This window comes from Aedes albopictus, chromosome 3, assembly GCF_035046485.1.
Source record: "Aedes albopictus strain Foshan chromosome 3, AalbF5, whole genome shotgun sequence".
Classification (NCBI taxonomy): domain Eukaryota; kingdom Metazoa; phylum Arthropoda; class Insecta; order Diptera; family Culicidae; genus Aedes; species Aedes albopictus.
Genome location: NC_085138.1, coordinates 267891116 through 267915184, shown reverse-complemented (window position 1 = coordinate 267915184; position 24069 = coordinate 267891116). Strand labels below are relative to the sequence as shown.

The 24069-nt window shown below is 41.5% G+C and overlaps 1 protein-coding gene across 1 annotated transcript in view; it reads left to right on the top strand.

Annotated features, from left to right (window-relative positions):
- The first annotated feature begins 13005 nt into the window (after nt 1-13005).
- LOC109398944 (uncharacterized protein K02A2.6-like) overlaps nt 13006-24069 on the top strand; it is a 29937-nt gene continuing 18873 nt past the window's right edge. The window contains exons 1-4 of the mRNA XM_062857923.1: nt 13006-13033; nt 13912-14857; nt 14945-15647; nt 15726-15828. Coding sequence (XP_062713907.1) covers nt 13006-13033; nt 13912-14857; nt 14945-15647; nt 15726-15828 — 1780 coding nt within the window. The remainder of the gene's footprint in view (nt 13034-13911; nt 14858-14944; nt 15648-15725; nt 15829-24069) is intronic.

The following is a 24069-nucleotide window of genomic DNA, read 5'->3' as shown; positions in this document are numbered from 1 at the left end:
ATCGTGGCGCCAACATCGACTCCGACCACTATCTGGTGATGGTCAAACTGCGCCCAAAACTCTCTGTCATCAACAATGTACGGTACCGGCGACCGCCACGGTACAACCTAGAGCGACTGAAGCAACCGGATGTCGCCTCAGCATAAGCGCAGAATCTCGAAGCCGCGTTGCCAGACGAGGGCGAGCTCGATGAGGCCCCTCTAGAGGACTGCTGGAGTACAGTGAAAGCAGCCATCAACGACGCAGCCGAGAGCACCATCGGGTACGTGGAACGGAATCGACGTAACGAATGGTTTGACGAAGAGTGCAGAACGGTTTTGGAGGAGAAGAACGCAGCGAGGGCGGTAATGCTGCAGCAAGGGACTCGACAGAACGTGGAACGTTACAAACAGAAGCGGAAACAGCAGACCCGCCTCTTTCGGGACAAAAAGCGCCGCCTGGAAGAAGCGGAGTGTGAAGAAATGGAACTGCTGTGCCGTTCCCAAGAAACACGGAAGTTCTATCAGAAGCTCAACGCATCCCGCAACGGCTTCGTGCCGCGAGCCGAAATATGCAGGGATAAAGACGGAGGCCTCTTGACGGACGGACGTGAGGTGATCGAAAGGTGGAAGCAGCACTTCGATCAGCATCTGAACGGCGAGGAGAACGTAGGCACGGGAGCCCACGGCAACGGAAGGAACGACGACGCCAGTGCAGCGGAGGACGGAAATGAACCAACTCCCACGCTGAGGGAAGTTAAGGATGCCATTCACCAGCTCAAAACCAACAAAGCAGCTGGTAAGGATGGTATCGCAGCTGAACTCATCAAGATGGGCCCAGAAAAGTTGGTCACTTGTCTGCATCGGCTAATAGTCAGGATCTGGGAAACCGAACAGCTACCGGAGGAGTGGAAGGAAGGGGTAATCTGCCCCATTCACAAGAAAGGCGACCATTTGGAATGTGAGAACTTCAGGGCGATCACTATTTTGAATGCTGCCTACAAAGTGCTATCCCAGATCATCTTCCGTCGTCTGTCACCTAAAACAAATGAGTTCGTGGGAAGTTATCAAGCCGGTTTCATCGACGGCCGGTCGACAACGGACCAGATCTTTACCGTACGGCAAATCCTCCAGAAATGCCGTGAATACCAGGTCCCAACGCACCACCTGTTCATCGACTTCAAAGCGGCATACAGGGATGGCATTCACCATTTGCAAAGAGTTACATTCACTTGCTACTATCTCAGTTCATAAGCATGCTATCAAACAACAATGTATGGATGACTTTTACCTTGTAGTTTTATCTGAAAGTTTGCCGAATATCATAAGGGTCGCACACGCATGCTTAACTTGTGAGCGAGCTGTGAAAGCAACTCTCCACGCCGTGAATGTAATTTACATTCACGGCGTGGAGAGTTGCTTTCACAGCTCGCTCACGAGTTAAGCATGCGTGTGCGACCCTTATGATATTCGGCAAACTTTCAGATAAAACTACAAGGTAAAAGTCATCCATACATTGTTGTTTGATAGCATGCTTATGAACTGAGATAGTAGCAAGTGAATGTAACTCGATACGATAGTATCGACCGCGCAGAGCTATGGAGAATCATGGACGAAAACGGCTTTCCTGGGAAGCTGACTAGACTGATTAAAGCAACGATGGACGGTGTGCAAAACTGCGTAAGGGTTTCGGGTGAACTATCCAGTTCATTCGTATCTCGCCGGGGACTGCGACAAGGTGACGGACTCTCATGTCTACTCTTCAACATCGCGCTGGAAGGTGTGATGCGACGAGCCGGGCTCAACAGCCGGGGAACGATTTTCACAAAATCCGGTCAATTTGTGTGCTTTGCGGACGACATGGAAATTATCGCTAGAACATTTGGAACGGTGGCAGAACTGTACACCCGCCTGAAATGCGAAGCAGCAAAGGTCGGACTGGTGGTGAATGCCTCAAAAACAAAGTACATGCTGGTAGGCGGAACCGAAAACGACCGGATCCGTCTGGGTAGTAATGTTACGATAGACGGCGATACTTTCGAGGTGGTGGAGGAATTCGTCTACCTCGGATCCTTACTGACGGCTGACAACAACGTGAGCCGAGAAATTCGGAGGCGCATCATCAGCGGAAGTCGGGCCTACTACGGGCTCCAGAAGAAACTGCGGTCGAAAAAGATTCACCCACGCACCAAATGCACCATGTACAAAACGCTGATAAGACCGGTGATCCTCTACGGGCACGAGACATGGACCATGCTCGAGGAGGACCTGCAAGCACTCGGAGTTTTCGAGCGACGCGTGCTAAGAACGATCTTCGGCGGTGTGCAGGAGAACGGTGTGTGGCGGAGAAGGATGAACCACGAGCTCGCTGCACTTTACGGCGAACCCAGCATCCAGAAGGTGGCCAAAGCCGGAAGGATACGTTGGGCAGGGCATGTTGCAAGAATGCCGGACAACAACCCTGCAAAGCTGGTGTTTGCAGGGGGGTTGGTACAAGAAGGCGTGGAGCGCAGAGAGCACGATGGGCGGACCAGGTGGAGCGTGACTTGGCGAGCATTGGGCGCGACCGAGGATGGAGAGCGGCAGCCACAAACCGAGTATTGTGGCGTACTATTGTTGATTATGTCTTGTCTTAATGATGTTGAACAAATAAATGTATGTATGTAATGTATGTTTATGACACATATTATTCCTACAGGTGCTTTTTATATCTTAAACAAATAATAACACGTTTCTGAAGGAGTTTCTTCAGTAGTACTCCCAAGTGTTGAGGAACGTTGTCTCTAGTTCGGCAAAGTACATATCGATAGTAGTGTTTGTAATATATTTGCATAATAATATTACATATATGTATGTACTTTAATAAAACAATAATTATCTTACATGATAGTTTCAGAGTCGAGACTAAGGTACACCGGGGCAAGTTGAAACGGGTGGGGCAAGATGAAACGCGAAGTTTTGAAATAGTTTCCAATACATTTTATAACTTTTTCATTCGTTAAAAGATTGTTTGAATCAAAAACTATGTGTTATGGCATTCAAGCTGTTCACTATCATTGGATAACATCATGTTAACCCGCTGTTTCATCTTGCCCCATCCGTTTCAACTTTCCCCGGTGTACCTCACGCAAACTATCCAACAAAAACGATTTTTTTAAGCTACCTCACATAATCTCTTCAGCAATTGTTTTTTAAATTTCATTTGGCTGATACAAATAATATTTTGACTTTTTGTCCCCCCCCCCCTTCAAAAATTTTTGGCTGGATTTTGCATTTTGAGGGGGCAGACGAAAAAATATTTATCAAAATATCGGCTACGGCTGTTCGAGTCTGTATGAAGTTGATCATCAATATTAACTTCTTTTCTCGATCAGCCTAGATAGCTGTGTAGTGTCGGTAGCGATTGCCTCAATTGGCTAAGAATAACACTACGGACCGCCTGTTCCGGTGGTAAGAATCCACCAACAGGTGACTCCGAATTCATGGTGTGATGCGGCTTTATGCTTATCGTGCCTAGGAATGAATGGCTACGGGGGTCTAATAAAAACCTAACCGCTAACGGAGCCTGTGGAGTACCAGGGCGCCCTCCACAGTATGTAGCCCTTACTGCGCTAACCGGAGCAATGGTGCAGTGGACCATGTGTTTCTCCGAGACAATCAGCTGCCCTTCTTTAGTCTCACTTGAGGCTAAATAAGGGCGGGATTATGAAGATGTTGTTAATTAGTTTAAATTTTCACCTATATGGTTTCGCATTATGCGATTTACACAGTGTATTCTGTGTATCCTCGCCTTTGGCGTTTTCCAATCGATACCGTTTTGATTTTATTGTTGCTGTTCTTTGTTGTGCTGTTGTTGCGAAGAGTTTATTCTTACCTAGTTTGGGTAGTGGCTACGGTTAGGATAGCTCAGATCAATCTTCAGCACAAAAGAACAGCAACGATCAATCTTTGCAGACCGAGGGGCGATTCACTAGTGTATTTTCGATTCACCTCGGTGTATTGAAAATCGAATTTGTGTATTTTTGGCGCATTGACATGTATTTTTTGTATTTGTGTATTGTTTTGCACTTTTGCGAATAAAATTTAATTGATACGTATTGGTGCAATGATTGAGTATTTTTCGAATAAATTTGTATTTTTTCAATCGATTTTGACTTTTGCATTTGGGACTTGGGATTTGTAAACAAATCGAAATTTATGCTGCATTAAACCAAAACCTGGATATTCTTTCCCAAAGACGAGAAAAGTCTAATTTAACTCAAATTTTATCTTATCCATCCAAAACTAAAGAATGCGACAACATTTTTAGTTTTTCCGTTACCAACAACATATCATTCGGCGAAGGCTGCGGTAGGTTCTGGAGGAAGCAACAAGTGATTATTTACTTTTGTGATCACATTTTTGAAGGAGCTCCTGGATGAACATCTTTGAAGCCGCTATTGATGAAATTCTTGGAAGAAGCTTCTAGAAGAATCTGATCATGAAATATTAGAAGAATCTCCAAGAAAGAACTCCTGGAGTAATTTTAAAGGAGGGAATTCCTGGAGGACAGAGTTTTGATTGGATTGCCTGAAGAGTTTTTGTTCCGAATTGTTGGAGCAATACCGTTTGACAATATCTTGAGGAACGCCGGAAAAAAATCCAAAATCAGTCCTAGTAGAGAAATTCCATTAGATGCACATGAAGAAATCTGAATTTGAATATTTCAAGGGAATCCGGAATGAATATTTGAAGGAATCTAAAAAAACTGATAAATCACCACAAGAAATCCTCTTGGAGAAATGTTTCGGAGAAGTTCATTTTATTGGAATCTCCCAAAGAAGTTCTCTTGGAGGAGCTTCCGAAGGCATTCCGCTTAGAGATAAAAAAGATAAATATAAAGATAAAATGGAGGAATCTTCGGAGGCGGGAGGCATTTCTCTTGGTAGAATTTCCCTAAAATCAATTCCGATGAAATTTCATTTGGAATAATCGCTGTTGGAGTTAATTTGGGGAAATATCCGAAGGAATTTCTCTTGGACGGATCTTTGCACATATTCCTCTTGGAGGATTTTCCGAAGCAATGTCTCTCTTATGTAATCCGGGAAACTGGTAAAGTCTGCCTCTAACCTCCAGCATCGTACTAGGCAACATTCACATAAGCTCCACACAATGATTTATTTTCAATTACAAGTTTCTGATACTGTTTGTTGACGGATTATGTTCAGGGAAGTATATTTATCATTTCCTCCGCTGGCTTTAATCCAGCGTCAGGTCGTTTGCCAGTCCGGGTGTGTGTAAATATCACACTTTATGAAATTTCACGCGTTTTCTCACGAAATCGTCACATTATTCCCGAATTCGGGCATTGCACAAGCAATTCCGTCATATTTGCAATTTTTTGTCAAATTTGAACTTTTATTGTATTTTTCATGCAATGGAGCATTTTTGCATTTTATTCTGAATTTGTGCATTTTTTCGAATATGGTGTATTTGTGTATTTTTATTTCAATTACGAATTAATCGTGTATTGATGTATTTTTGTGTACTTTTTTCGAATGTTGTGTATTTTTCGTTCAGTTTTGAATTTATCGTGTATTTATGTATTTTTGTGCATTACTTTCATTTGTGTATTTTTAACTCAGTAACTCAGTACAGTGAATCGCCCCTCGTTGCAGACTTATGCAAAATGGTACAGCCCAAGTGGCCTTGGTACAAGAACCTTTCTTTCGTAAGGGAAATTTCTATCTAGGAAACCTTATGAACCCGGTGTTTGCCACTTTCAGTAAACATGAAATGGCAAACTCGCGTGTCATGCCTCGAGCCTGTGTGCTTGTCAACAACGCAATAGTTGCTACACTCATCTCTGAACTAACCACCAGAGATGTATGTGCTATCACAATTGATGTATCTGTTGGAAACCTCAACAGGAAATACGTCTATTGTTCTGTGTATTTACCGCATGATGAACCATCGGATGCTTTCAAACAAGTCATCGCATACTGCACTTCAAAAGGCCTTCCGCTAATTGTTGGCAGTGATGCTAATGCTCACCATATCATCTGGGGCAGCTCAGACATTAACTTGAGAGGCTCCAGTTTGATGGAGTACTTAAGTAGTACAGATCTTGCATTACTTAACATAGGCAACCGTTCTACCTTCATGGTATCTGCTAGAGAGGAAGTGTTAGATATAACGCTTTGCTCTAGCAGAATTAGTCACGAGCTGACCAATTGGCATGTGTCAAATGAAGAATCTTTTTTGAACATTTAAATGTTACTTCGCAAACATTGCGTTTCAGGAATCCTCGGTCAACAAACTGGGATCTTTATACTGATTTGGTTGCAGCCAAATTTCATGGATATTCACCATCCATTGACACTCCAAGTGAGTTAGATGATGCCGTTGATACTACAACGACCTTCATCATGGAAGCTTTCGAAGAAGCATGCCCTCTACGCAATGTTGGTAAAATCATACTCAAAACACACTCATGAACCGCTCCTACGTGAGCAAACTCGCGCGCGATTCTGAATCATTTTCTCACGCGCGAGATTTTCATGCAAAATCTCGCTCTCACGAGTCAAGCGCCGAAATCTCGTTCGCTTGTAAAACGAATCCAAATCAATTTGAACGACATCCAATATTGTTGTATGATAGGTTTGCTTTTGTTCTATCATATAATCCTAAAAACATCGATGTAAGTAATAAGAATACCAAGAAATAAAGCAATGAGTGAAATCACGAGTCAACTCATGCATGATTTTTTCGGCGGTGAGTTTGGCGAGTCAAGAATCGCGCGTGAAACAACTCAAGCATGAGATTTGAGAATTTGAGTTTTTACCAACACTGCCTCTACGGTCTGTGAAGATCACAAGAGGAACCCCTTGGTGGAACTCTGATCTGGCGAAACTCAGGAAACAATGTAGAAAGAGTTGGAACAGACCACGTTCGGCTGGTTCGGAGGCTTTCAGGTCGGCTCGCAAGGCCTACAGGAAAGCTCTCCGGTCTGCTGAACGATCCGGCTGGAAAAACATTTGTACAAATGTTTCCAGCTTGAGTGAAGTCAGTCGGTTAAACAAAATCCTTGCGAAATCTAAGGATTTCCGGGTGAACGAACTTCGTTTGCCAAATGGCGATCTGACTTCCTCTGATGAGGAAGTTCTGGAATGCTTATTCAGCACACACTTTCCTGGATGTGTGGATATTACATCTTCGGATGATCCTGATGCCTTTTCTTGTAGTTATGATTCTTTAGCTTCGGCTCGGAGTATTGTAACTATAGAATCGATTGAGTGGGCTCTTAATAGCTTTGCTCCTTTCAAATCTCCTGGGGCAGATGGGATTTATCCTATTTTGCTTCAGAAGGGATTCGATTATTTCAAACATGTTTTGAAAAAACTACTTGTTTGCAGTTTTGCTACAGGGTATATTTCCAAATCCTGGAGGGATATTACTGTAAAGTTTATTCCGAAAGTGGGTCGTGCGTCGTATGAAGAAGGAAAGAGTTTCAGACCTATCAGTTTGACCTCTTTTCTTCTGAAATGCTTAGAACGCATTGTGGATCATCACATCCGTGATGTTCATCTGGCCAACGTGCCTCTTCATGTGAACCAACATGCCTACCAATCTGGTAAGTCCACTGTGACTGTTTTACACAAGGTTGTTAACGATATCGAGAAAGCATTCGCTCAAAAGCAATCTTGTTTGGGTGTTTTTTTAGATATCGAGGGTGCCTTTGACAACGTGCCTTTCGATACCATATTGGAAGCCACACGGAGTCATGGTATATCTCCAATGATTTTCAAATGGATTCATCAAATGCTCAAAAACCGATATCTCTTCTCGACATTGCGTCTAGCAGGGATTAGGAAATTGAGTGTTTGTGGATGCCCCCAAGGGGGAGTCTTATCACCGCTTTTGTGGAATCTCGTAGCAGATACGCAATTGAGGCAACTCAATAATAGCGGTTTTCCTACTTATGGTTTTGCCGACGACTACCTAACATTGTTAGTTGGTATGTGCATCAGCATCCTTTTCGACCTGATGCAAAAAGCCCTTCAGGTAGTTAAGGGTTGGTGTCGCTAATATGGCCATTCGATTAATCCGAGTAAAACATCTATTGTTCTTTTCACGGAAAGGCGAAACCGTAATGGCGTTCGACCCTTGCGTCTCTTTGATTCTGAAATCGATGTGACTGAACAGGTAAAGTACGTTGGAGTCATTCTTGATTCCAAGCTTTCCTGGACACCTCACATTAAGTTCAGAATCAAGAAAGCTTGTATGGCCTTCGGGCAATGCCGGTGTACTTTTGGTACAACTTGGGGTCTAAAACCCAAGTACTTATATCAAATGGATTTACACAACTGTGGTTCGGCCAATATTGGCCTATGGATGTCTTGTGTGGAGGCAAAAGGGTGAAGTGAGAACGGTCTAATCAAAATTAGGCCATCTCCAAAGGATGTGCTTAATGGCGATGTCTGGAGCGTTCTCTTCAACTCCTACGGCAGCGCTCGAAGTTCTCTTTGACGTTGCCCCACTACACATTCATCTCAAACAAGAAGCCCTTTCTTGCACTTACCGGTTACGGGTACTCGGTCTACTAGAGGAAACTCCTGTGAACCGCACCTCAACACCAGTGCTGCAATTTTTCGACAGGCCTTTATGATAGCGATATTTTGCTTTTTTCATTTTCTCCGTTTTGGTTTTCCTGTCAATGTTACTTTCCGATCAGCAACACGGAAGCGAAATGAAATAGGTACTCACACTCGCACGCAGCGTGCTGAAAGCGAGAGCTGACAGGGTTAAATTTCCATTCAATTTTCTGTAGTTGAGTTTTTTCACCCGTGGTAGCGTATAGGGCACTCACTCTCACAAGCCACCGCTTGAGAAGAATGGCCTTTCAGCATGAGTAGTGTGTGGATGATTGGGAATTGATCTTGTTGGGTCGCTCACGAATGGAGCTCTCGGACTCTGTCAGTTCTCACATCGAGGAACTGAAAACGACCGCTGCAGTCATTCATTTTCGGCTGAAAAACAGGCACTGAGACTGATATTTTGCAGGACTGATGAACACACACCTCGTTGTTTCCACTTTTGGTGAATTGGGACAAAATTGTCCTTGCTCCAAGTGATCTTACAATTGCTTGTAATTTTCCATATAGGACATTTTCCATGAAATTCCCTTCCCGGAAGACATCTGGTTATCTGATAAGAAGTATTTCAGACGGCATCGTATGTTACACTGATGGCTCTCTTCTCGAAGGTCGAGCAGGTGCTGGTGTTTATTCTCGTGAGCTAAGGCTGTATCAGTCTTACTCACTTGGTAGACACTGTACCGTTTTTCAGGCCGAAATCTTTGCTCTTATGTGCGGAGTGCAATCAGCACTTCAGCAGCATGTAATGGGCAAAGTAATATACTTCTGTTCAGATAGCCAGGCTGCTATTAAAGCACTTGCTTCGGCCAACTTCAGGTCGAAGATAATTGTCGCTTGTCGAACTCAAATCGAGGAGCTGAATTCAGCAAACGCTGTTCACCTTCTATGGGTACCTGGTCATTCTTCCATCGCTGGAAATGAATTGAGTTAGCTCGCTCTGGAGCATCACATGACTTCATTGGCCCTGAGCCAGCTATTCCGATATCGAAGTGTTGGGTTAAGCTTCAGATTCACACCTGGGCTGTCACTCAACACAGACAATATTGGAATAGTGTGGAGTCATGTCGTCAAACCATATTATATAGTGCTGAGCCATCTCTACGGGTGGCGAAGTATCTAACTAAGGGCCCATATAGCCGAGGCGGTAAACGCACGGGTATTCAGCATGACCATGCTGAGGGTGACGGGTTCGATTCCCGGTCGGTCCAGGATCTTTTCGTAAAGGAAATTTCCTTGACTTCCTTGGGCATAGAGTATCTTCGTGCCTGCCACACGATATACACATGCAAAATGGTCATTGGCAGAGGAAGCTCTCAGTTAATAACTGTGGAAGTGCTCATAGAACACTAAGCTGAGAAGCAGGCTTTGTCCCAATGAGGACGTTACGCCAAGAAGAGGAGAGGAGGAAGTATCTAACTAATCTGTCAAAGCAGAATTGCAGCATGCTGGTCAAAGCATTGACTGGCCACTGCCGACTCAGCTATCACATGGCGAATATTCAGCAAGCTGATTCATTTGCCTGTGATAGCTGTGAATCCGATTATGGAACTTCGTATTATTTGATATGTAACTGTCCAGTTTTTGCGCAATTGCGTTTCTGAGTACTCGGGAAACACTTATAAAGTGAAACTGACTTCAGAAACCTGAATCTTCAGGATATTCTGTTGTTCTTAACCCACTGTGGTAAAGAGCTATAGGCTCTCTTTCGCTTTATGCGTTATTACAGTGCCCTTTTCAGGGCGCTGTTTGAACCCATTGTGGTACGCTTGTGCGTTAGTACCCTCTCCCAGGGTATTTTTCCTATTTCCTTACCTGTCCCTATCCCCATCCAAATCCTTTTTCCTTCCTTTTCCCTCAGGTAGATGATGAAATAGGCTGTTATTTTGGCGATGGCACAAATGTCCCAAATGGAGGATAACGTGCATCTGGAGCCGGCCTTCTGATACCTGATACCTGATACCCCCCCTTCAAAAATTTTTGGCTGGATTTTGCATTTTGAGGGGGCTGTAGGGTCTACCCTATAGCATTAAGAGACAGCATCGCAGTAGGCACAGTTGGGAAGAGAGAGGATTCATGGTCAGCGACCGACAGAGTGTAGTCGTGTGAATTAGAGCTCTAGAGTAAAGTGGTGGAAATATAGTGAAAGTATTATTCAGGAAGTTTGGGCATTATTAAAGAATAATTGTGATATCTGAATATCCTACAACTGGCGACGAGGATAACGGTAAGAGTTTTTATTTCGATTTTAAAACTAATAAATGTGAAAGTGATATAAGAATGCCGCTCTTTGGCTCGGTTTGGAAATAATATGTGTTGATGGATGTATCGGATGGTGTGCTTCTATAGAATGTGATTCGAAATTAAATATCGACACCTTGGGTCTTTATTTCAGAGACTTTCAGCCCTTGGCTGGTTCGTCTCTACGTGTACGGAATTGTTGGGTTGAGTGAGAATTCTTTGATAAATGAAAATGTTTCGATTTCGATTATGCATTTTCTGCTGTGCTGACTTGCAATGGGAAGTGAAGGGAGTACCACCGTCGTCGTTGGTGAAAAAAAAAAACATGTTGCTATAGTAACACGGTGCGCGGGCTACGCATGCTGCGATACACGGAACTACAAATGAACCCAAATTTAAGTTGTTTTGACGCAATCCCGGTCTTCCGTGGAATTACTCAAATTTGCGTCAAACAGCGATAGTGGCGAGTGAGTAGTTCTCGTTTGAGAGCGGCAAAAAAATTAACCCAGAGGTAAGTTATTTTCACCCAACGGAGGCCTCAATTGACGCAAATTTGCGTTAACTCAAGAAAACCCAAATTTGGCTTCTTCCACGGAAGAGCAGCGGATGCGTCGGTGCCTCTCTCTTTGTTTTCGAAAACATTGCGATGGAGCGAGGGAGAAAACAACCCAACTTTGAGTTAAAACTTTAAGCAGTTTAGTCAAATTTGAGTTTTTAAAACTTATTCTTTGGGTTATAATATTTTTCCGTGTACACGCTGTCCACTTGCGACGATTCCAAAAATTCAAAATTTTGCTTTCTCACTCTAGCGTGTTGGTTACGTCACTCATTGGTTGGGCTTCTGCACTGCTTCTGCTAGCGCTCTGCTTTGTTTGAATGATGATGGTGATGATGATAATGATGACGATGAAGACGTACCTATGTGCGATACGCGCATGCGTGCGGCGAAGGGTAAGAGAGTGATGGAAAACGAAATCAATGAATTGTGTCATTGGTGGAAACGAGAGAGATGTTTGTCGTCTAGCTAATATTGGACGGTGGTTGAACGGTATTCGGAACCTGAGAACCTCAGTTCAGAACGATTAACGGTATTTGGTGAACCCAGGAGTACAGCATTACTTGTTTTGTTTTCTTATGTATAAACTGATTGTTCATATCAGGAATGAAGGGAATATTGCAGTACATCATCATTGTGCCGTGTTGTTCTATTGCAAAGAATTGGGAAAACTAACGTGAAGAAAATTTGGTTATGTTTGTTTATGCGATCCAGTTTCATTAGCTGTTTGTTTGTTTGTTGTTCCCGAGTATCCCGAAGTAACAAAATGAAAAAAAAGGGGAACTCGGTCTTCATTTGAATTCATTTTTCTTTTATTTTAATGGGAATTATATACAAAATTGAGAAATTAAACCACATGGCATAGTTACTTCAGTACATGTATACGGTAAAAAAAAATACATTATTATATTTTCCAAGTATATTACCTATATTAAATAATGGGCAAATTAAAATAAAGAAAGTCATGAAAGATGTTTCCGTTGGTTGTAATTAATCTAAATGTTTATATTTTCCTGCTTATTGATGACAAATAAATGATGATGCGAAACAAAATATTTTTTAATTTCTTTTTATATGTGTGTCTCTAAACGATTGAAGTATAATGTTTCAAAGATGGGTCTTGTCCAATATCTACTGTTGATACCGTTATTTTCAGCCATTGATGAAGTAGAGGATTACTGAACCAGTAGCGTTCAGAGGAGTTGTGATTGAACCAGTAGCGTTCGTAGGATTACTGAACCAGTAGCGTTCAGAGGAATGTATATTGAACCAGTAGCGTTCGGAGGATTACTGAACCAGTAGCGTTCAGAAGCATGTCTATTGAACCAGTAGCGTCCATAGGAATGTTTATTGAGCCAGTAGCGTTCGGAGGATTACTGAACCAGTAGCGTTCAGAGGAATGTTTATTGAACCAGTAGCGTTCGGAGGATTACTGTACCAGTAGCGTTCAGAAGAATGTCTTTTGAAGCAGTAGCGTTCAGAGGTATGTTTATTGAGCCAGTAGCGTTCGGAGGATTACTGAACCAGTAGCGTTCAGAGGAATGTTTATTGAACCAGTAGCGTTCGGAGGATTACTGTACCAGTAGCGTTCAGAAGAATGTCTTTTGAAGCAGTAGCGTTCAGAGGTATGTTTATTGAGCCAGTAGCGTTCGGAGGATTACTGAACCAGTAGCGTTCAGAGGAATATTGGTTGAACTAGTAGCGTTCGTAGGATTACTGAACCAGTAGCGTTCAGGGGAATGTCTATTGAACCAGTAGCGTTCAAAGAAATGTTTACTGATCCAGTAGCGTTCAGAGGATTACTGAACTAGTAATATTCAGAGAAGTTGATTGAACTAGGACCGTTCTGATTTTTTTTTCAATTAGTAGCGTTCTGAGAGTTACTGAAACTGGACCAGTAGTTTTCTAAGAAAGGATGAAAGTTGAATGAATCAGTAGACGACTAAGGACTGGTAAATGCGAAAGATCATTTCATAAATATAAAAAAATAATAATAATAAATAAATAAAATTGAAAATAAATAAGTGAAGTGTTTTTGCGTTGAATAATTTATTCACATTTACTACATTAACATGAACATAAACATATGTTTATGTATGAAGAGTAAAAGCATAAAACGGTTTGATAAATGCTGATGATATGCTTTCCAGCTATGGGTTTTTGAAATATTGGGGATATGTTAATACCTGAAAATTATTTGAAGTTTTCATAGCCATCATCCGATACCATCAAACATATGTATTTTAGAATGAAAAAAAAAAATGTCTACACATGAATAATGTGGTAGAAATTATTGTATATACTACTGTTCCAGATGGAAGAATCACGTCAAATTCCCCCATTCCGTTGTGAATCAATCGAGAAGGGCAAACTTTCTCGAAAATGGGAAACTTGGAAGTGGTCTTTGGAGTGCTATTTCGAAGCGTATAGCATCAGCGATCAGAAAATAAAGCGAGCCAAATTTTTCGAAGTCTGCCCGAACATGATAAAACACCTCTGGTAGCATTGGAACCCAAGGTGTATGATTTTGCCATTGAGTTACTTGATACGTACTTCCAAGCTGGCAGACAAGATGTGATTGAACGCCGTAAGCTCCGTAAATTGAAGCAAGAGTCAAATGAAAAGTTTTCTCACTATGTCATCCGGTTGAGACAACAGGCACTGAACTGTGGTTTCGAGAAGTGTGGAACAGAAGTCACTGAAATCTTGAAGGAAATTTATCTGGTCGATGTCATAGTGGAGAATTGCCGTTCAGATGATCTTCGCAAGGCCATTCTCAAACGCGATCGATCGATCAGAGAAATTGAGGAAATAGCAGCGACAATTGAGGATACGGATCAGCAAATGAAGGAGTTGAAGGAGCACGCCAATACGTCCCGAGAAGTAGCAGTTTATGAAGTCAACCGACCAAATCAGGCACGACCTGCGGTGCGCAGAAACTCAACAGCAGATCGTAGAACACACCGTGGGCAGCTGTTCGGGGTTACATCCAAGCGTGAAGTTGCTACCAAACTGACGGCGTTCAAAGGCTCGAAATCATCTTGTTTTGCATGTGGACAGTCCGGGCATTTGGCAAATTCACCTGATTGTCCAGCACGTGGTCGTATATGTCGTCGTTGTCGTGAATTGGGTCACTTCGAAACTGTTTGCAGGAAGCAAAAACAGAGATCAGAAGCTGTAAGGAGACCAAGGAAGATCTACAACATCGATAAATCGTCAGCAGTAGAGCAAGAGGAGGAAGATAAGGATAAGCGAGATGATTCTCCGGAGCCGAAAAAGGTGTATTATGCGTTCTATGGAGGAAACCAAACAAATCTTTTGGACGGAGTTATTGGAGGAATCGCGGTGAAGGTTTTGATTGATTCGGGAGCAGATGCAAATTTGATTCGGCTGGAAACGTGGAAAATGATGAAAGAGAGGAAGGTCATTGTAGTAACGTCGACAAAAGGGTCATAACGAGTTTTGAAAGGATATGGAAGCGATACACCGTTGGACGTGGTAGGCACATTCGAGGCCGAAGTTTCTATCGGGCGTAGGACTACAGTGGCGGAATTCTTCGTTGTCAATGGCGGACAGAAGGACATTTTGGGAGACGCGACTGCTAAGAAGCTGGGTGTGCTGAAAGTTGGAATCGAAGTTAACAACGTCGACAAAGAAATGAAACCGTTCAGTAAAATCAAGGGTGTGAAGGCGCAGATAAGAATGATGGCAGATGCTCGGCCTGTCTTTCAGCCAGTTCGTCGAGTGCCGATTCCAATGGAGGATGCAGTAAACCGGAAGCTGGATCAATTATTACAACGAGATATCATTGAAGTGAAACAAGGACCGGCAACATGGGTTTCTCCGCTGGTAATCGTTGGGAAAACTTCAGGCGAACCACGAATTTGTTTGGATCTACGACAAGTGAATGAAGCGGTAGTCCGAGAACATTTTCCTATGCCGGTAGTGGATGAGTATCTAGCAAGACTCGGAAGAGGAAAAATCTGGAGCAAGCTGGATATTCGTGAAGCATTTCATCAGATTGAGCTGGACGATGATTCGAGGGACGTGGCAACATTCATCACGAATAAAGGATTGTTCCGGTTCAAACGGCTTCCGTTCGGACTCGTGACTGCCCCTGAAATATTTCAAAGAATAATGGAGGAGATTTTATCAGGTTGTGAAGGTACATACTGGTACCTAGATGATGTGATGGTAGAAGGTGAGACGAAGGAAATCCACGATAAAAACTTGAAGAAGGTATTGTAAAGAGATAACAGGAAACATAATGTAATAAACTTGAATGGAATAATAAAATTAGTTATGTAAAATTTTTAGGTGCTCGATAGGTTCAAAGAACGTGGCGTAGAGCTTAACTGGGAGAAGTGTGAGTTTGGGGTATCGCGGCTGGAGTTTCTCGGTTATGACATTTCGAAAGAAGGTATAAGTCCATCTAGTACCAAAGTCAAAGCTGTATTATCCTTTCGTCCTCCTACATCTGAATCAGAAGTACGAAGTTTTCTAGGATTGGCAAACTATCTAAACAAATTCATCACAGATCTCGCCACTATAGCTGAACCGTTGAGAGATCTGACGAAAAAGGCAGTGAAATTTGTTTGGAGCGACGAACATGACCGAGCTTTTCAGCAAATCAAAAATAAGCTAGCTGCAGCCACTAAACTTGGATTTTTTGACGTCAGAGATAAAACCACAGTCATGGCGGATGCTAGCCCCACCGGACTTGGTGCAGTGTTGATTCAAACTAACAGCTTGGATGTTTCACGAGTGATTTGTTATGCATCAAAATCACTCACGGATACCGAGCGGCGCTATTGCCAAACGGAAAAGGAGGCTTTGGCACTAGTGTGGAGCGTGGAACGTTTTCACATGTATCTATACTGAAGACCATTTGAACTAATGACAGACTGCAAGGCTTTGGAATATCTGTTCACTCCTCGCTCTAAGCCTTGTGCCCGAATAGAACGCTGGGTATTACGGCTTCAATCGTTTGATTATCAAATAGTACATATTCCCGGAAGCCAGAATATAGCCGATAGTCTTTCTCGACTAGCTATAGTGAAACCCAGTCCGTTTGATGCAGATGAAGAGTTGATCATAAGAGAGATAGCAGTTTCGGCTGGCTCGTCAGTGGCCCTAAAATGGAATTAAATACGAACAGAAAGTGACAATGATGCTGAAATTTCAGAGGTCATACAAATCATCCAAAGCGGAAATGAAAAGGACATGCCGATTGCTTACAAGGTCATTGCGAGTGAACTATGCATCATTGATACTGTATTGCTACGGGTGGACCGTATCATCATTCCCAGAAGTCTGAGATCCAGGGTATTGCAAATAGCTCATGAAGGTCATCCAGGAGTAAGAATGATGAAGAGCCATCTGAGAACGAACGTGTGGTGGCCTCGAATGGATCAAGACGTCGAGAATTTCGTGAAACAGTGTAAAGGATGTACGTTAGTATCGGCTCCAAACCCACCAGAACCTATGATTCGACGGGAACTCCCAGATCAGCCATGGAGAGATATTGCAGCTGATTTCCTTGGTCCATTACCGGAGGGGCAATATTTGTTGGTTGTAGTAGACTATTACAGTCGCTTTATAGAAGTTTGCGAGATGAATGTGATAACAGCTGCTGAGACCATCAAAGAACTTGCCATCATATTCAGTCGATATGGGCTTCCTTCAACTTTGCGTGTTGACAATGGCCCACAATTCAGCTCAAAATGTGAAGAATTCAAGGAGTTTTGTGAAAGTAACGGGATTGCATTAGTAAATACAATACCGTTTTGGCCTGCCATGAACGGCGAAGTAGAACGCCAAAACAGATTGTTACTGAAAAGGATGCGAATTGCTCAAGAATTGGGAAAGGACTGGAGAGCAGAAATGCGGAAGTATCTGCTCACATATCACGCAACGAGTCATAGTACCACCGGAAAGTCTCCTGCTGAATTGATGTTTGGCAGAAAAATTCGTAGCAAGCTACCCCAAGTTGAATCTGCCAACTTAAATGACGGAGAAGTACGTGACCGAGATGCAGTATCAAAGGAAAAAGGACGAGTTTATGCAGATTCAAAACGGAGAGCAAAGGAAAGTGATATTAGCATAGGAGACCGCGTTGTAAGCAAAAGGATGAAGAAGAATAACAAGTTAGAGGCAGATTTTTCTGCAGAGGAATTTGAAGTTATTAAAAAGGTAGGAGGATGTAACAGTTAAGTCGTTGGAAACAGGAAAGGAATACAGACGAAATGTAGCTCATTTGAAAAGGATCGAAAATAACACAGGGCCGCATGAGCGCGAAGGAATCCGTGAAAAACGTGTTAGGGTAGAACCTGCAAGATTCAAAGATTTCATCCCACATTAACGGAATAGAAGCTAAGGGGGGTTGTAGGGTCTACCCTATAGCATTAAGAGACAGCATCGCAGTAGGCACAGTTGGGAAGAGAGAGGATTCATGGTCAGCGACCGACAGAGTGTAGTCGTGTGAATTAGAGCTCTAGAGTAAAGTGGTGGAAATATAGTGAAAGTATTATTCAGGAAGTTTGGGCATTATTAAAGAATTATTGTGATATCCGAATATCCTACAGGGGCAGACGAAAAAATATTTATCAAAATATCGGGTTTTGCTAAAAATTCTTTAACAAATCCGATGAGTTTTTAATATTTTTCAGATTAAATGCTTTATTATTTTTATCCCCCCCTCGACCAGCCCAAGAGTGGTGGGACAAAAAGTGAAATAAATATTTGTAACGGCTTTATGAGTTTTTTGGTAATGCCTCTTTTGTTTTGTAATTTGGTTTTATCTATGCATGTATTTTTTTTACTTCATTAAGACATAATCAGATTAAGATTGGTATTAAATAAATAAAAATAAAAAAAAATAAATCAATATTAAGAGTACGTGGGTGGTACGAGATGAGACCTACCACAACCAAAACATGTTTGTTTACTAATATGTTTTTGAGAAATTCCTTCAAAAATTCCTGCACGCATTTCAACAAGGATTCCTACATGAATTCCGCCAAAATTCCTTCAGAAAATTCATTCAGGCCAAGATTCATTCAGGCATGGTTCTAAGCATGATCTCAGAAATTCATCAAATATATTTTTCCTTGAGAAAGATTCCTTCTTGGAAAAATCTGCAAAGGAGAACTTCGTTAAAGTTTATTTGAAGAATTCCTTGAACGACTTCATGACATGCTACTTGAAGGAATTAATGAAGGAATCCGTAGAAGTATTCCTTAAGGAATGCTTGGAGGAGTTTCTAAACAAAACTTCCTGAAGATCTTAATTTTAAACAATCATTTAAGCTATCAAAACTAATCGACCATCATAGTAGCTCAAGCCCATACATTTTTGGGTCTCACAAATAATAATTTTGGTCTGAATATGTGTATTTCATATTCCTTAATTTTTTTTTTAATAAATGGGATCCTGAATTTCATCCACTACCTTAAGCTTAGTCAATGGCTATTTTCCGTCCTGCGTCCTAATCGCAGGTACGTTTTCCTCAATGCTCATGAGTTTTACTTCCATATCGGTAATGAATTTCATAAAATTGAATTTTGATCTCTAATACATTTTTTTTTGTAATTTTAGGGCCCCTGCAGACACAAAGAGTAATCACCAAAATTATGAACTAAACTAACTAAACTTTTTGAATAAAGTGTGTACTTTTACAATTGATAATAATAATATGACTTTAAATTAGCCATCACGAAGGAGCATCCATAGACTTATCAGCAGGTCTATCGATATGTGAAGAACTTTAATCCTTGCTTTAATCAAACTAACGCCAAAACGCACTATTCCAAGGTGATCTGCCCACGTTATGAGACAGTTCTATATTTGATCGAATAGTGCAACAAATTGAGATAGGTTTTTGGAACCCAATTAATGCCTGCTGAAAGACGACTAACGTGTCGTTCGCATTCTTTCGAATACGACAGATTATTATAGAAAAGTCAGAACCTCGCAAATGATCAACTTAAAGCTTCGGTTATGGGCCAGCGCGAACTCCCAAAACCCCTTCTTTAGGTACGGGTTTGTGCCTTATTTATTCATTATTTATCCATCTGTACATATGTGGTTTGAGTTAATAAATGAATAATAAAATCTACATATCTTTCATGGTTCATTACTTAAACCTTTTGAAACAATTAAGTAAGCGTGATTCCTGAAAATCGTTTCTGAGTGCTCTGATATCAAACCCACAACACCACTCTGTGATGTCACAGTTGTTCTTCTCATCCTCCAAAGTGAAGCAACAATTCTTCAGCTACCAAATGAGGGAAATAATCTCAAATGCGGCTCCGGCAGCGGTCATCAAATTTATCCAATTTATTATTATTTCTCGCCTTTCCTCGTAAAAAAAGGGGTTCAGCAAACGGGAAATCGATATTTTCCTTTCGGAAAAACTTCCAATCGTCGTAGACTATGGCCTACGCAATTTCCAAGGAGCATCTTAGGAGGAAATATACCATGAATGCTAGTAGGTTTTCTCTTCAGCCTCCTGTAGGGACCGGTATGATTTATGAAGCTGATATTTTGTTTCAAACAAGTCAAGTAAATTCGGTGGGGTGGCACAGCGTGGGAAGATATCTGGAATCCAATTATGTCTTTATTGAATTTATCAAAAAATGCGATATTGCCCTGGCCATGCTTAGACCGTTCGCAATGCTGTTTTATTTTGTATGACGAGTTTTGAAATTTTTAAAACTCGCCATACAAAATAAAACAGCATTGCGAACGGCCTTAAATGAATAGGTAAAAAATGCGAAATTGTAAATGTGAAATGAATCGCGAGTGTATTCTTTAAAATACGCCCGTAATACTCTGAGTTCATTCATGATCCAAAGTCTGACAAGTGGATGATTTATAGTGGGTAGCTTCAAATAGATATATTACACCCAGCAGTTGTGCTAAGCGCTCGTCCAGTCACACCCGGTGAGCGACGGAGAAAAGGGAGTGATTCTTGTTTCTGCTACCAGGATTTCGTTATCGTCGCTTAATTACCAGCATCGAACATCTTTAGCGCACCACGTATCCAAAGAAAAGTTCGCTTTCTTAACACTGAGCTAACTAATTATTCTTATCGTCTTCACTCGTGGCAACTACCCTAGCAATGATCCAAAGGTAAGTAACGCTCGTTTTGGGCGAACCTCCATGCGCCATTTGCATAGACAACTTGTGCTTTGTTCTCATTAATTAAGTGATTTTAATTATCTTCCAACGGGCGACAAGAATGTATTTGAGAAATTTATGACTGCGACACTGCTTCTGATGACAAATTTGTAAGATGATGAAGCGATAAACCTGGTTCAATGTAACAGTGTGCGATGAAAATCTAAGTTGTACCAAAGCGTTCCCTACAATTTAGGACATCATACTTTGAGACTTTTTCGTTATTGATTAGAAACACGTTTAATTGTATTAACAAACGTTTTCAATGTATAGTTCCACATCATTACACACATACGATTGAATCCACAATATAAGGCCACACATTTCGGTTTGCTGCTGCTTTCCTTCACCTCCGGAACGTCATACACTCTCCAAATCGCCCTCTCAACCTGGTTAGGTTAGGCTTCCTTTTCCACAGAGCTCCACATCATCTTGAACCATTAGGATTTCTTGGCAACACAATCTTACCACCTATTGTTCTGTTGCGCACCGCCAAAGATGATCCTAATCACTCAACGCTCGAACACTTTGAGTGTTTGCAAGTCTTCTTCGAATATAGTCTAGGTTTCATGCTCATAGAGAACACACAGAAAGACGGAAGACTACACTGAAATAAATTTTGTTGTGGGAACTACCGATTCCATAGTAAAATTACTAACAGTACCTATGATTCTCAACCGACAACAATTTCCAGTTAATTCCACTAAAACACTGTCAACTTAACTAGCACTGCAGTTAACATTATCAAAAATAGTCTTAATTTAACAAATGAGCATTGTATTTTTAACCATACTGTGTTGTAAAATGCGTGTCCTGGAAAAATTAACAATGTTTTGTTGTTGAGACGACTATGCTTTTAGTTGAATTTACTACAATGCATTGTAATTTCAAGCATATTTCAGTTACCTTAACAGATTTTGTTGTCGGTTGAGAATCATAGGTACGGTTAGTAATTTTACTATGGAATCGGTAGTTTCGACAACAAAACTTATTTCAGTGTATCAGCACTTTATAGGCGACATTCAGGATTATGGTCGACCTGGTGTTACTATCGAAATGTTATTTCCAACTTTCAATCACCTCGTGTTCGTCCGTGAGGCTCCCGCCCTTATCTCTTCATATTTTGGCTCGCGGCACGAAGCCATGGCGGGATGTGTTGAGCTTGCGGTAGAACTTCCTTGTTTCTTGACAACAGCACAGCACACATTGAAGTAAATCATATCAAAACCTGATCATAAGTGGAAAAACTCAAAATGCAGTAATTGGGTTTCCCGTTGTGATTTGCCAAGTGTAGTTATCGTGTAATCGTTTGACAGCTAAGCAGTGTCCAAATGTTTTGTTTACGCTTATCAGAAGAGGTTTAGTGAAGCTGAATGTTAGCCGTTTTCTTTGATATAACTCACAGCGCATGCAAGTTTTGACCGTACAAAGTGAACAAAATTGTTAGTCAATCAATTCAACGATGCAGTTTGTTAAAGAAGGTTAATGTTCTTATTCTGTTAATTTGAACCCCAAATAAATTGACATTAAGTTTACATACAATATATGAAAATATTGAAAAAAAAAATTGATGGAATCCTTTACCGTACATTCAAAATGATATAAGTTGATTTTCCGGCTGTTTCCGGGAAATCTGCTTTTAGTGTATGATAAAACTATTGTTCCTCTTCCAAATGCAGCAAGAAAACCTTCCGGATGTTTCCGATTTTATGAGTTTCAACACTTTGAAAAAATCGTGATAATTATATTATTATATGATATTATTTGCCCAAAAACACTATTTCGCCCTCTGAACGTATTTTTGCTGAAAACTAGAATTCAACAGCTTTCAATCAAAAAAAGAAGTTTGAAATCGGTCAACTAGTTCAACAGCTGTGATTTTTTGAAAAATTTTAGTTTTGAAAAATCTTGATTTTTACAATTATAAAATTGGTCACCCTAATGATGAAATAAATAAATAAGGTTCTAATTATTTTCGATAAACTACAAAACCACCAAGTATCACGATGTTCGGATACACACTATATCAATTTTCTATGGATTGGTGTACAGTGAGGATTCACTCGTTGGGTCACGACTGCGCCCCGATTAGTGAATTGTGTTCGTTCGTTGGGGCAACTGACAACTGATCAAAATGCTCTAGACACACACAAGTGAAGAGAAATACGTCACGAAACACTCACATACTTGCACAAACGTTCTGTATGTAGGAGCTGCGATGCGACGGCGGTCAGATGTCAAACTCGTTTTGACATCGATTTTGACATTGACAGTTCTTTTTAGTTGGGTTTTTCCCCAACCAGTGAACATCCAACCATCGAGACAGCCCATCTAACGAGCCACCAACGAACGAATCGGGACTGTATTATTATTATTAAAAAAATCTTGTTGAAGTCGGTTAGATTGGTTGTTTCTCACTACTAGGTGAATTTATTGTTTTAAAATTCATTGAAAATTATGAAATACGTTTCAGTACTAATTTGGGTTGTATTTGGGTTGCGAAATCACGTCAAAATAATTTTGATCAGTTTTGATGTACTAGGTGCTCCACTGTGCGATGCGGCATTGGCTGCGTTATTAATGGCTGCTTAGACTTTTTTCCTTATAAAGAAACCAAGGGGGACAATCTGCTCAACAGACACCTTCACAGGAAGGTGCGGGTATAGTGTGAGGTTAAGGCCATCTTCTACAACAAAAGTAAAAGCTAGTCATTGGCAGGCATTGTTTCAGAGAGGGGCTAGTGAATATCGTACCCTTAAGTTTAGCTGCGTAGCGTACTGCAACGAACATCGATGACTCGCTTTGGAAAGTTCGTTACGACAGCATGCTGGCGCTTAGCCAGTTTCCCGATGATCCTCACCACTCCCTTTGTCCTCGGAAGGCGGGCAGGGTCTTCCCCACGCCCACACCCAACTGTTTTGCAAGCATCAAGAATTGATGCCCACGTGCAACCCGATATGACCTGCGGAAGGCAAGGGTATCACTACCTTTTAGGTCCTATCAGGTTGCTGACAGTAGAGTCTCCACCTGCCCCGGCCCTTACCGAGGATCTCATATCAACCGAGGGCTCGGATCCAACCCAGTAGTCCTCCCCGCACGTGGCAAGCACACACACGATCACGCATTGTGCGAAAAAACGGACACACTAACAAAACATGTTCAGTCGTTTCATCTAAACCAGCACAAACCGGACATTCGGAAGAACGCGCATGACCGAAACGGTGTAGATACTGTCGAAAGCAACCATGACCTGATCGGACCTATGTCAAGTGGAATGTTACTTCCCCATGGTGCCTGTTAATCCAACTATCTACCATCGGAATCAGCCTATGGAGCTTGTTGAAGCGCGGGGAGTGATTCAATCACGACACTAATTCTTTGTAGCAGATATAAAACCGTTGTTTGGATGATCAGCTCAAACTGAAATCAAGTTTATTCATCATCAATTGTTTCTCTTAAACTAATGGAAATACACTTACAA